At 37.9% G+C, this 13,168-nt stretch overlaps 1 protein-coding gene across 1 annotated transcript; it reads left to right on the forward strand.

Annotated features, from left to right (window-relative positions):
* LOC149833795 (methyl-CpG-binding domain-containing protein 2-like) lies at positions 1–12,935 on the forward strand. Its single transcript, XM_090011026.1, has 5 exons — positions 1–200; positions 4,722–5,362; positions 8,760–8,813; positions 8,992–9,173; positions 12,420–12,935. The coding sequence occupies exons 2-5, from the start codon at positions 4,722–4,724 to the stop codon at positions 12,569–12,571; spliced, it is 1,029 nt and encodes a 342-aa protein (XP_089867152.1). The 5' UTR covers positions 1–200; the 3' UTR covers positions 12,572–12,935.
* Positions 12,936–13,168: the final 233 nt, after the last annotated feature.

The raw sequence follows: 13,168 nt of genomic DNA on the forward strand, positions 1-13,168 counted from the left end.
ACATCAAGGTCGAAAAACGGGATTCGAAAATAATCCAGAGGCGAAAGAGGAAAAAGGGGGAGGGAGGGTGGGAGGGAGGGAGGAAGCGTTTGGCTCACCGGATTCCTTCCTCAGGATTACTGGAGGATTCCTTCGTGCCCTCCTTCACGCGATGCATCGCCTGGGGTGAAGCGTCTCCCTCTCTCATTCGATCTCTGAAGGTGAGGATCCCTCTGCCACTTTTTTTTCTCCGTTGTTTTCCTTTTCTTTTTTCGCGATTTCTGTATATCTGCGCGTTTTTTCCGATTCTGATGGGTTTTATCCAGAGGAAATTTTGCTCGAAAAATGCTAGCTAGGTTTCGTTTCTTTTGGACTCGGTTTCGACGGATTTCGGGTGGTGTGTGGAATTCCTGGCATTCTGTGCGAGGAATCTGAAAGTTTAGGTCGTTTTCCCGCGGGTTTTGGGTATTTAATCTGTGTAGGTTTTCTGGGGAAGGTCTGGAGTTTTGTTCATTTGTTTGTTTCTCGTTTGCGATTTGCTGGAAGTCGTTTCGGTGGAGAAATCTGGATAAGTTTCGTGTTGCTTTTTGAATCATCTCATATCATTTTCGAGTGGCTTTTCGATCTCGAACAAGATTGGAGGTTAAATCTGTTAGACTTTCTTTCCTTTCTTGTATTCTTCTCTCATTCCCATCTTCTTCTCTTCTACGTCTTCTTCCCTTCTTTTTTCTCTTCGTCGGCTTCTTCTTCCATACATTCCCTGGGCGTTGCAAATGTGTCTTAAAAAGTCTTATACACTTATTCTTATGATAATGCGTACTTTTAGAAGGTTAATAGCCCTGCAATTTGTAACCTTACTCATGACCCTGTGGCATGCAAACACACGCACGATCTTGTTGGTTATCATTTCTGGCCATGATCAGGCTGAATCAGAAGCACCACATTCAAAAGGTCCACTGAATGAGAAACATCCCGTCCGTGAGGGCCAAGGGGTGCTTCTGGTGGGTGATAGTTATCTAATATAAGAAACTGTAAAGAAAATTTCCACGGGTAGGGGAAGCTGTGGAATATTTTTCAAGTAAGAAGGTATGTGAAGCACTTTCCTTGCATATTTTGTTGCTGAGAAAATCTTGAGATAACCTATGTGTGTATCATGGTCAGATTGATGCAAAACAAACTAGTGGTTTGTACCAGATGTGAAACTGGCAGTTCTATTTTCAATTAATGCCATGTTGAGGGGTCTCCATATGTGGATTATCCACTAATCTTTGTTTCTTTTGGATTAGGTTTCTGCCCTGGAGTTTTTATTATGTTGGTTAACACAAACATCAAATAATGTTTAAAGAACTTGTGGAATCATTGTTGGCATTTGTCCATTCTACCTTTAGGTTCCTTTGTTCTTGTTATTAAATGCTGACGCCATGGTTTGTTCTGGGATGATAATCTTGATTCAACAATCATGTTGGTCGATCAAAGCACGTGTCAAGGAAAATCTTGAGAATGCTGATTTGGTGACTGTTTGGTATTTTTTATATGAAAAAACTTTCCTTCTCTTTTTTGGCACCAAGCCTGATATGTTGTTGGTTAGCTTGATATGACTTCACTGTTCAACCATAAAAGTAATATGAAGAATAAGGTTCTGATCTACTGTCTAAGCTAAGTGTGGATAGTGGTGTCATAATGGGTTTAATTTACTCTCTTAACTTAGCAAGGACAATGACATCTATATCAACTGTGGTCTAGTTATTCAGTCCGCTTGCTAATGTGATGGTAGTGTTTGTTATGATATTGAATTCTCATCCAAACTCAACAAACATAAGTGCTAATTACGAGCTCGTGGAATTTTTAAATGTGGCATAGGAGATGCTTAGAGCCAATGTGATAACTGCAGAGAACTTTGAGAGGCAAGATATCTGTTAGGTAATCTGATAAATATAGGTTGTGCATGATGGACCTCTATCTGCTGCACCAAAGTAAGCTGTTTCAGGCTAGCTTACAGAGATTTAGGGGTAATTAGTTCTATCTGCTGCACCATGAGTGTTTAGATATTTCTGAACTGCTGCACAAGTTGCAGATATCACTAGTGTCAAGATCTTTCTTTTTCGCAAGCCGGAAACAGTGACCCATGGCCAACATGAAATCCTTATTTTCCATACCTAGCTGGCGAGGGGTGCCATGAGGAAGGTTTTGCATACTTTTCTATTTGTTAGAAGAGTCAAATGGAGACACCTTGAAACTTGTTTTAGCACCATGTGATTCTAGTATCTATTGAAGCTTGTGTTGAAGGGCTCTGGTAGTATGTGCTTATCTCAAATTGAGCAACTTTTCAAATTCTTAATTCTTAAACAAGTTTTGTTAGTTTGAAGAGCCAAATTTATGGAAATGGCAGTTTTTCCTGAATTGATATGTCCAAACGTTGATATATGAGTATGGAAGCAATGTCATTTGAAGCAACTAGTAAAGTAGAACTAGTGTCAAATGGTGGCAATTCTAATATCTGAAATGTAGTCCATTCTTGAGGAACAAGTTTGCCTATCATTTTCTAGTCTATGTAGTAACTGATTATGCACATACATCTTGGAAAATTATATCTGTCTTAGGCCTTGAAAAAGTTAGGAGTTGTCTTGTTGGGAAGGGAGGGGGGCAATGATCACTTTTCCCGAGTAAAGTGGGTCTTTAGATTGAAGGTAGTAAAAAGTAGTACTTTTTCTTCAAAAAACTAAAAAGGTGTACTTTTCGTATTTAAATTTCTTAAGTGAAAGTTACTTTTTGACCCTAAAAGGTAAACATGTATTTTAAAAAATGGCATTATTTTTAGGGTGTTTTGGTCATTTTAATCAGTTGAATGTAGTTGATGTTAAATATTACTAGTTTACTCATGGTTGGATTTCTCGTAGAGTTGACTCGGGACTTGACTGAGTCAAATTGGATCTGTACATGTCCGAGTAAAAAAAAAACACAGCATGACTCATTTTAACTTGAAACTCGGCTGATTTGACCACAAAACTCGGAGTCACGAGACCGATACGAATCGGCCGAGTCACGATGCTTTGATTTTTGAAACCCTAAAGACCTCTTTTGGTCTTTCCCTCACTCACTGTCTTGCGAGTCACAACTCACGACTCCTCTCTCCTGCTGTGAGACTCAGTCCATCCCCCTCCGGCCTCCGGCACCGTTTTTTGGCACAACGACTGAGATTCTGGCAGCAGGCTCGAGCTCTCTTTCCCTCTCTCGAATCTTGACTGAGTCTCACTGTCTCACGACCCCTCTCTCGAATATCAACTCTCATGACCCCTCTCTCCTACAGTCCATCCCCCTCCGACCTCCGCCATTGTTTTTCGGCATCGGCGATTGAGATTTTGTCGGTTGGCTCGAGCCCTCCTTCCCTTTCTCGAATCTCGATTGAGTCTCACCGTCTCATGGCCCTTCTCTCGACTCTCACGACCCCTCACTCTTGAGGTCTATCTCCTCCGACCTCCACCACCGTTTTCTGGCATCGGAGACTGTTTATGATGGTAGATTCAGAGCTTGAAGGCGGTACTCTCTCTCTCTCTCTCGTTGCATGGAATTTAAACTTTGTAACTGATGCATGAAAGGTTCAGGTGTTAGGGCTATGGTTTTATTGAAAGGAAGTTGGGTTTTAGGTGTTGAACTGAGTTCAGTGGTTTTTTGTTTTTTGGCAAAACGGTCATGGTAGATGGGTATTGTTCAATAATGAGTGATAAACAGTGGTTGCTGTGGGTGGCAAAGGTCACCAAAGATGGTCGGATGGTGATGAGAGGCACATCAGAAATTGAATTTTGCAACATCAACTTCTGTGAGGTTGTAGGATTTTAGCCAGTTTTGGGAGATGGGAGGGATGGGTTTGGTGCTGCCAAATCCCATCCATGTCCACCGTGTTGCCAACTCTTTCGTCTGAAACAACAAATATGAAATTGCGAATTCTGCAAAATTCCCTTCGATGCTCTTCAATACCAGGATTCTGAACATGATTATATCACCTATGGTCACATATTTGTTTGATTTAAGTTTTTCCCTGTATGTTTGTGTGAATTTGAAACTATGGAAGGCTAATTGCATGGTTTTGTCTATGTTTTTGTCCTCTTGAAGGTTGCTTACTTGGTTGTTTATTCTGATAAACTTTTTAGAATTTTTGATGTTTTTTTTTTGCTTATTATTGATGCTCATGATGGTATTCAATGTGTCTTTCTGTTTTTTATAGTCTTTATGATTGATTTTAGATCTTAGGTTATTTATTTTTTGGTATAAAATCATAATATATGAGTTTTTATAATTTTTTAATAAAAAAACTTTGAATTGTCCGAGTCACTGAGTTGCAAATGGGCTATCCGATACCGAGTTTCGAGAAAGCCAACCATGAGTTTAATGTTACAGAAACCCATATATATATATATATATATATATAACAATGGGCAAGGTCATAGGTAAGTGAACACACGTGATTATATTTGCCTGTCTAGAGTATTGTGACTTCTGAAAACCAACGCACTTTATACCATTGCAGCAGCATCTGTCTCTTTCATCCATGTTGTTTCCGAAGCAACTAGATGCTATCCCAAAATTTTCTACATGTGGTTTTCCATTTCAAATTTCCACTCCTCCATCTTGAAAAGCTTATGGCTTGTAAGTGTTTGAAAATGAGTGCATAAGCTTCTTTTGCCAATGCCAATTGTGATAGTTTTGCCATGGCTTGTGATTTAACAGTTATTGTGCTTGTCCAGATGCATTCCCAACAAGGAGCTGTACTTCTTGTGCCTAAGAAAGAAAAGGAACAGTTGCTTGAATCAGAAAAGGGGCAACCAAAACTTCTTGTACCTAAAAAAGAGAGGGATGATTTTGTTGATTCAAAGGTTCCACTTTCACAGGAAGGCGCTCTTCATAATCCTGAAGTTGTTTCCCCTCTAATGATACAGAGAGTTGTAGATGAATATCCTGCTAATATTTCAAACCAGTTAGTAGTTTATGAGCCTGGATCAGATCAGCTTAGCCAGATTTCCCCTTCCAGTGTGCCTGATGATTATCAAACACAGAACTGCAGTAAATCTTCAAGCAAATACTCTTCACACAGAGTTTTGCCTTCCATTGGGACATTTACTGTTCAGTGTGCAGTGTGCTTGAAATGGAGAGTAATTCCAACCAAGGAAGAATATGAAGCTATACGAGAGACTATCATTGACGATCCATTCATTTGTGAATATGCAAAGAAATGGCGTCCAGATATATCCTGTGATGACCCACAAGATCTGGAACCAGATGAAACCAGGATTTGGGCAATTGATAAACCAAATATATCTCAGCCCCCTCCTGGATGGGAAAGATTGCTGCGGATTCGGAGTGAAGGGAGCACTCGATTTGCTGATGTGTATGTATGCTTAATCTCTGTCCTGCTAGCTTGAATTTCCTGGTTTCATTGAAAGTTTGAAAGAGTTATGTTTTATCCAGTTCTTGCTTTTGTCTTTTAGATTCCTGGTTCTGTTGTCCTTTCATGATGGTTATTGCAGTAGAATGATGATTTCCTCTCCTGAGAACAGATAGGAAGGAATTAAAAAAAAGAATCTCTTCTGTTCTTGATTGTTTCTTGTTTGCAAAACCCATACCTGCTGGAGTATGCAACAGTGCAAGCAGCTTATGACTGAATCGGTCCAGCTCTCTTTCTCTCTCTCTCTTGTGCGCATCACTTTATCTAATCATACCTTCTTGCGTCTTGCCAATATGACAAACTGAGGGTGTTGAAAGTTAAACTTAGATGTTTTTTAGTATTTCCCAACTGAAGGTGCTATTGTTCAAGTATATGGAACAAGATAACTTTAATCTTCTTGATTCCTGCTAACATAGGATATTCTAAGGGTATTGAAAGTTAAACTTGGACTTTTTTAGTATTTTGTATTTTTCCACATGAAGGTGCTACCACTTGATTGGATGGAACAAGATCATAACTTTACCCCGCATACAGCATATGATACTGAAGCACTCTTAAGGAAAAGTATCACTTATTGTATATGCTAGTTCGGCTATTATGTCTGGAGACAAACTAGTAGTTATGCACTTTGTCATATTAGATTGGTCAGTAGTGATACTATACTGCATCAATACCAGTTTGCAATTTATAATGGTCCTCCCTTAATTTTAGGCAAAGTCAGTTGAGTGCCTACTGTATCTTACACATTTGGTAATTGCTCTGTTTGTAATTTTTATTGTGCTGCACTGTGCATTCATGCGTGCATATATGTTTTTCTGAAGCACCATCCACAATGAAAATTTGCTTTACATTTTTTAATTAGATTCTAGAGATAGATAGGTAGGGTATTAGTGCTTGGTTCGTAGCTTAATTGTATGATCATCCTTTTGGCCCTTGCTCCCTGTAGTTTCCAGCTGCATCCTGTCAGAATTGCCAACCTCCATCCACACTATGATCTGACGTGGATGCTTAGGCTTATACTTGGATGAATCTCCCTCTTGTCATTATCAATTGTGTCTCATCTGTTGGATTTCTTCAATTAGTTGTATATTACATAGCTGCTGAAAGCAAGATTGTGAAGAGCAGCCTTCAGATAGCAGCATACCAGACTAATTTCTCTTATAAATGCCAATTTATTTGGCTTTTTACGCTTCATGTATTATACAGTGTGCTGAAATCTGTCACATGGATACAGCTGTCGATGGTGAGTTATGGTGGTTTTTATGAAGTTTCCAATATGACTAGCATATAAGAGGATGCAGAACTGGAGGCAAAATGGAGTACCCATGTGACATAGGCTGAAATATATGGTCTTTTAGGGGCATAAATAGCTTGTAATTTTGTCATGTATTCGAATGTGAAAAATATATTGGAAAAGTGAAACCAACACGGGCATGATTTTTTGTCTTTATTGTTCAGCTTTACCTCTCTCTCTCTCTCTATATATATATATATAGAGAGAGAGAGAGTAATGGTCATCTAACACACCATCACGTTGTACATATTACCCATAAATAGGCCATGAAGAGTTCTGTTTATGAAATACAACCATCTTGTTTGGACTCGCAGTGCTTGAAGGTTGACACCACAATAAAGTTGGTGCAGAATATTCATATTGAAAAAAGTGCAGCGGATATACATATTTTTATCTGAGCAAAGGGCAATATAAGGCTGTGTGCATTGTGTCAAGGATGACCGTCATGGTACTTTTATATCTATATGTAGAGGGGTGGAAGGAGGTTCTGTGTTTTTTTGTTGTATTTCTTTATGATTAAGCTTCAAGTTGAGAGAGGATTATGTTTGTTTGTACACAATGACAAGAAAAGTATATAAAATATGTTACATCCCCATGACCTAAAACAAGTGACTTGTTTTTGCCTATGTTAACATTCATAACCTTTTACTCAAGCTGATGGAATCCATTTCTTAAATAAGGTTGACTAGTGGCAATGTCTCTTGGGTTCAGAGTAGGGTGGCAATATTAAACTAGTATGACTGGTATAATATTCTAATATTTTCAACAGATGTGTGCGAGGTATAGAAGACTGTCGGTGTGTGTGGAGTACCACAAAGTAGCTAGTAGTAGGATTGATACATGTAGGCTGAATGTTTTAATTACTGTAGTTGCAAATCTTGTTATTGGGATTTCCTCAGCAAAGGAAAATCTTCCGATAAATTAGAAAAAATTGTTTTTGTTGGGAAATTCTCAGAAAAACTAATCAGTATATTAAATCTTAAAATGCATAAGAAAATATGTAAACATATAAGAAAAACATAAAAAATATGTCACACTAATATTGTGATAAAAACAAGATATTATGAAACTAGATGACATTCTTAAACTAGTTTTTTTTAGGATATATATATATATATATATATATATATATATATGTGTGTGTGTGTGTGTGTGTGTGTGTGTGTGTGTGTGTGTGTGTGTGTGTGTGTGTGTGTGTGTAAATCTTATGTTAAAATCATGACATTTTAAGAAAAAATGCCAATATTTGTGGCTGATAAGTGCTCATGTTACATTGACTAGCATGACCTACATTCAAGTCTTACAGGTTAAATTGATTCTAAATTTGGTTAGTTAATTCTCTAAAAGTATTACTAAATAATGGGAGGAATCTGACACATGCATTTTTGATAGATGTATCTGGAGAGTTCTTGCAATGGTCATCCTTACTACATTGGGCTTTTGTTCTTGGTGATCTTTATTCTTTGGAGAACAAGTTCTAGTATTGAATAGTGATCTGTTGATGTCAGATTAGTTATGAAAGCGAGGAGGCCAGTCCACTTTTGCTTTTAGGTGTCTGATTTCCTTCACTACCCTTTGACTGCTTTTATGCTGTGTAATTCTTGCCTGTTTTGCCGTCCTTTTTCTTTTCCCTGCAGTCTAAGGGCCTGTTTGTTTCATGTAGTTTTCATGGGAAAGTGCTGAGCTGGCATCCCTTTCCCATCAACTCATCATGGTAGAAAAGTGTCATGCTCGCACAAGTGGGCCCCAGTTTTTTCCACCACCTACCACTTTTCATGTGCAAATCCTTTCGTACCTCCTCCGCTATGAAAGCATTCTCATGGAAGTCCTTTACCTTCCATGGGAATGAAACAAACAAGCCCTAAATGGTAGTGACATGCTGAAATACAATATTATTGTACTAACTTTCAAATACATTATTGTTTTGACTTTGAGGGTTGGAAGATTCAGTGTTAGTGTTCTTTTATGTTCTTTCATGTCTCAGTCTATTGTGAGCTCTTTTGTTTCTCTAGACAATTGTTTTCCTGACTCAGTACCTTTTTCCAGCTACTATGTTGCGCCTACAGGGAAGAGATTACGTTCAATGGTTGAGGTTCAGAAGTATGCCTCTAACTTCAGTCTCTCTCTTTTCACATATAGTGATATTACACAATGAACTAGTCGATTGGTTAACTGTATAAGCAAGTGAAGTTGTTGTATGTGGATTAAAATGCTGAAGAGCAAAGACAAGTAGGAGATTGTGATGTTGACGGAATTTTCATTTTCTTGTATAATTCAGGTTTTTGCTCGACCATCCGGAATACATGCATGCAGGTGTAAATCTATCTCAGTTCTCATATCAAACACCAAGGCCACTAAATGATGGGTATGTGAGAAAGCGAAGCTCAGCTCGTGCACCTCCTGCTATTTCAGGTGGTGATGCGGGTCTTGGTTTGCCAGAACCTGTAGAACCCACAACAGGTATATAGATCTGATCAACCAATTTAGTTGATTACTGAAATGGATTTGTTTTTCTTATGCACTTTTTGAGCTCCAAGAATCTGTCGAATGGCGACAGAGTTCCTTAGTGTTTAGTACTTACGGAATTTGTTTTGCTAGTTTGTTTTTGGCTAGTGGAGCACTTTTTGCTTTCATGACCTACTGCACATAGATAATCCATCTTTATTCTGAATATATACTGTGTATGTGGAATCTTCTTTAGATCACAAATGAAACTTTTGAAGTTTTCAACTTTATGTTTTGGCAAGCTGAGATGAGCAGATAACATGTAGAATGATGCAAATTCCATTTCTTCTAACTGGTCTGGCTGCTTCTGCAGTTTTATTAGCTCTCAAAGTGCTTCAGCTATTTCTAAGTAACTCCAAGAGTGGTGCATATTGTATAGCCAAGTTTTAGATGCAGCAAGATTTCATGATCACTGTAAAATAAAGTTTTTTAAAGAGAAAAACATGGTTGCTGCAAAATTGTGGTTAATGGATAAAAAACTGATTCAATTAGTAAATTGTCGTGAAAATTTTGAAGGAAAAAACTCAGTTTGCTGCTTTGCTTGACTGATGACATTTTTAAAATATTTAATCACCAAGGCACTAGGTTCAGCTTAAGATGGTTACATGATTGTTTGTTCTTTCATCATTAGTTCATGGAGGCAAATGCCATTATAGGAAGTGCTTGAAATTATGCTAGTTCGTCCAAACCCTTTTGTGATTCTATTTTTACACTGATCTTTGTTTAATCTGATATTTCAAAACATTAAAGTATGAAAGATGGATAGAGCTCATGGTCCATCATCAAGTTTTAAAACTTTCTTGTTCATTTTCAATGTCTCTCTGTATGCATAAGTCTAGGGATCTCTTGAAGCAGAATTGGAGTATAATGATGTAAGCTTCAAGAAAATTTGAAAGAAAAAGAAAAATCAACCGATTAATTGAAGGATGACAATGATTAATTGGTAACGAAATAAGGCAATGTTGAAGTTTGTTTGTTTTATCACTGTATCTTGGCTTGTAAAACAGGATACAAAACATGATACTGTAGATCATTGTGTGATAAGGTAACAAAGAAATCACAAGTGTTATACATGATATCAAAATATGAGAAAGCAAGTGCATCAAAAGACAAAATGGCTATATCCAAAAGACAATATTCGATCTAGAAAAATGCGGAAAGAAATTTTGGATCTGAAATTATTAATTCAGACTAAAATTCACTAGGCTATGTTGCTACATATACGTCTGTAATTGGTATGAGGTGAATGAAAGGCCTCGAGATCTCTCAATATTGAATCACATTAGGAAGTAATGCATAAAAGTCTCAGAAAGCGTATGAAATAAATCATAGACCTCAAAATCCTTAGATAATGAATCACATTAGGTGGTGTTGGATAAAAAATTCAGAAGGCTCAAACCTACGTCATCTTCACATATACCTTTGATTGAATATAATGTTTTGAACTTGCTATTTAACGAGAATCATGCAACTAGAAAAGGGAGGAAAAGATTAAAACTTACCCAGCTACATCACATTGATACTCCATTTTCACTCGTGCATCATATCCCCTTATGTTCTATCTATAATGGAAAACTTTATGAAAATGGTCAATCCTCCTATTGGCAGTCTTACCCATGTTGCACAGCTTACTGGAATATTCTACAAGAAAAGATGTCAGAGCCATTAATTTGGACTAAAATTCACGAGGCTTGACTGCTGCATATACATCTATAATTGGTATGAGATGGATCAAAGGCCTCAAGATCGCTCGATATTGAATCAGATTAGGAAGTAATACATGAAAGTCTCAGAAGTCATATGAAATGAATCATAGACCTCAACTCCTTAGATAATGAATCTCATTAGGAGGTAATGGATAAAAATCTCAGAATGCTCAAATCCACATCATCTTCCCATATACCTTTGATTTAATATAACGTGTTGTTTAACATCGAGAAGTTTGCAACTAGAAAAAAGGACAAGATGGTAACTTGCCATCTACATCCCATGGATACTCCATTTTCACTCCTGCGTCGTATCCTCTTATATACTATATATAGTGTAAAACTTCATGAAAATGGTTCATCCTCGTGTTTGCAGCCTTATCCATATTGTGCAGCTTACTAGAATAATCTACAAGAAACAAGTCAGAGCCATTATTAGTTGCTCATTTCACAGTCAAATTGGCATATCAAGAAATCTTACAAGTGAGATTATTTTTTTCTTCAAATGAGAGCTTTAGTGGGAGCATGGGATGGATTGCTGCTTCTCATTATATACCTCTTTCCCAAATGCACCCTCAACCGATACCAGATGTTCTATGGTTACTGGCTATTCAATGTTCCAAACTCTTGCCTTTTTTGTATTCTGTGATTCCTATTCATCTGATGACCGTGGTCTACAAAATTGGACTGATTTCTCAGAAAAGTCATATGATAGCTATTCTTTTCCAAGGTTGGGATAAACTCTTTTTTGGGATAGGGAAGCTGGGGAAATAAACCCTGTGGATTCAAACCTGAGACCCATCGGTTATGATGGTGGGGCATAACTGTCCAGCTATCTCATTCAACCCAAAAGTTGGAACAAACATGTAACATGAATTCTTTGGCTCAAAGCCCCGAAAACCATGTGGGACCTGGGGATCTCTGTGGGGTTAAACATGTGTTCTTTCCTGCAACTTGCTGTGGGGCTTAAACCCGGGGATGTGCATGTTCTGCTTAGCTGGTAACTTTTTATTTATGGATGAGCATACTGAACTTGTTGATTGTAAATCCGTACAGAAGTTACAAAAATAAATGCAAATTCTTCTTTGTAAAGAGTAAGGTAAATGTTGGATTTGCGATCAAAATAGAGAAATGGTCCCAAACACCTTTAACATCGGTGGTGGTTTGGACAAGGTTGGTTGCAGCAATTCTGATAGAAAAAGTCTAAGATTTTTTTTTTTAAGTTTTTAGCATATAACCACATTGAAGAAATGAATGATTGTCATAAGGTCTCTGGTTTTCTTACTGGAAAATAATATTATGCGTTGGTTCCACATATTTTCGGAATGGTCTTCTCCGATCATCTTTAATGTTGCTGATGGTTTGTTCACTTTATAGAGTTCTCACATCCACAGAGTACATCTATCTGCAGTGACCGTATCATTAATTGATTGGCCTCTCTTTTTAATGGTAAGATGTGCCCTCAGCAGTTAACTGATCTAAAACTGGCTTGCAGTGAACCCTCTGGCATGGGCTGGTCCGCCATCGTTTTCAGAAATGCAGGGTAGCATGGTTCCAGCCAACTATGTGGAGACTTCACCTTGTACGCCTTCGCCGAAGAAACGCAGTAGAGCACTGCTGGACAAGCCAGCGCATGAACATCACTGAATTATTACGGATTACTGGCACCAGCCCCAGGTTGCAAGGAATGTGAATACCGGCTTGTGAGTCTTGGCCTTGGAAATTTCCTTCCTCTACTTTCGTTCCCTGCATTTTTGTTGGACAACTGAATGCGAAGTGTTGTATCTTTCTACATAGGGAAAATTTTGCAGGAATGTTGGAGAGGCTGGGTCTGTCTGTGTTGTATCTTTTGAATGCGTATGTATGAAAATTTTGTAATCAAAAGGAAAAGATGAAAAACGCGCTCACCTATTTTCCCATTATCCACCTTGGGTTCATAGTTGAAATGAAGGAACCATCCGTTGGTTGTTCTAAAGAGCTATTCTTTATGATATTTTCATATGGTTTTAAAGGTGCCACTTTTTAATTATAATTATTATCAAACCAAAGCCAAACAGCAGCTTGCTTTAACATCCTAAAACTTGTCCACAGACCGACTTCTCCCACCTTATCACCATTTGTTTCAAGTATTTATTTTTACAGATGCATTTCTCATGTTCGATTAAGAAAACAAGTTTTGTTGGTGTGTTTGGATAGTGGGGTCGGTATTCCATAGTGGTTGGAATCCCCAGGCTGTGGAATTCC

The sequence above is a fragment of the Nuphar pumila genome, chromosome 6 (genome assembly GCF_984573655.1).
Source record: "Nuphar pumila chromosome 6, dmNupPumi1.hap1.1, whole genome shotgun sequence".
Classification (NCBI taxonomy): domain Eukaryota; kingdom Viridiplantae; phylum Streptophyta; class Magnoliopsida; order Nymphaeales; family Nymphaeaceae; genus Nuphar; species Nuphar pumila.

Excerpts from the sequence above, each read along its gene's own strand:
- LOC149833795 (XM_090011026.1), top strand. The coding sequence starts at position 4,722 with ATGCATTCCCAACAAGGAGCTGTACTTCTTGTGCCTAAGAAAGAAAAG. Across the intron at positions 5,363-8,759 it reads AGCACTCGATTTGCTGATGT|CTACTATGTTGCGCCTACAG; the intron begins GTATGTATGCTT and ends ACCTTTTTCCAG. Across the intron at positions 8,814-8,991 it reads TCAATGGTTGAGGTTCAGAA|GTTTTTGCTCGACCATCCGG; the intron begins GTATGCCTCTAA and ends TGTATAATTCAG.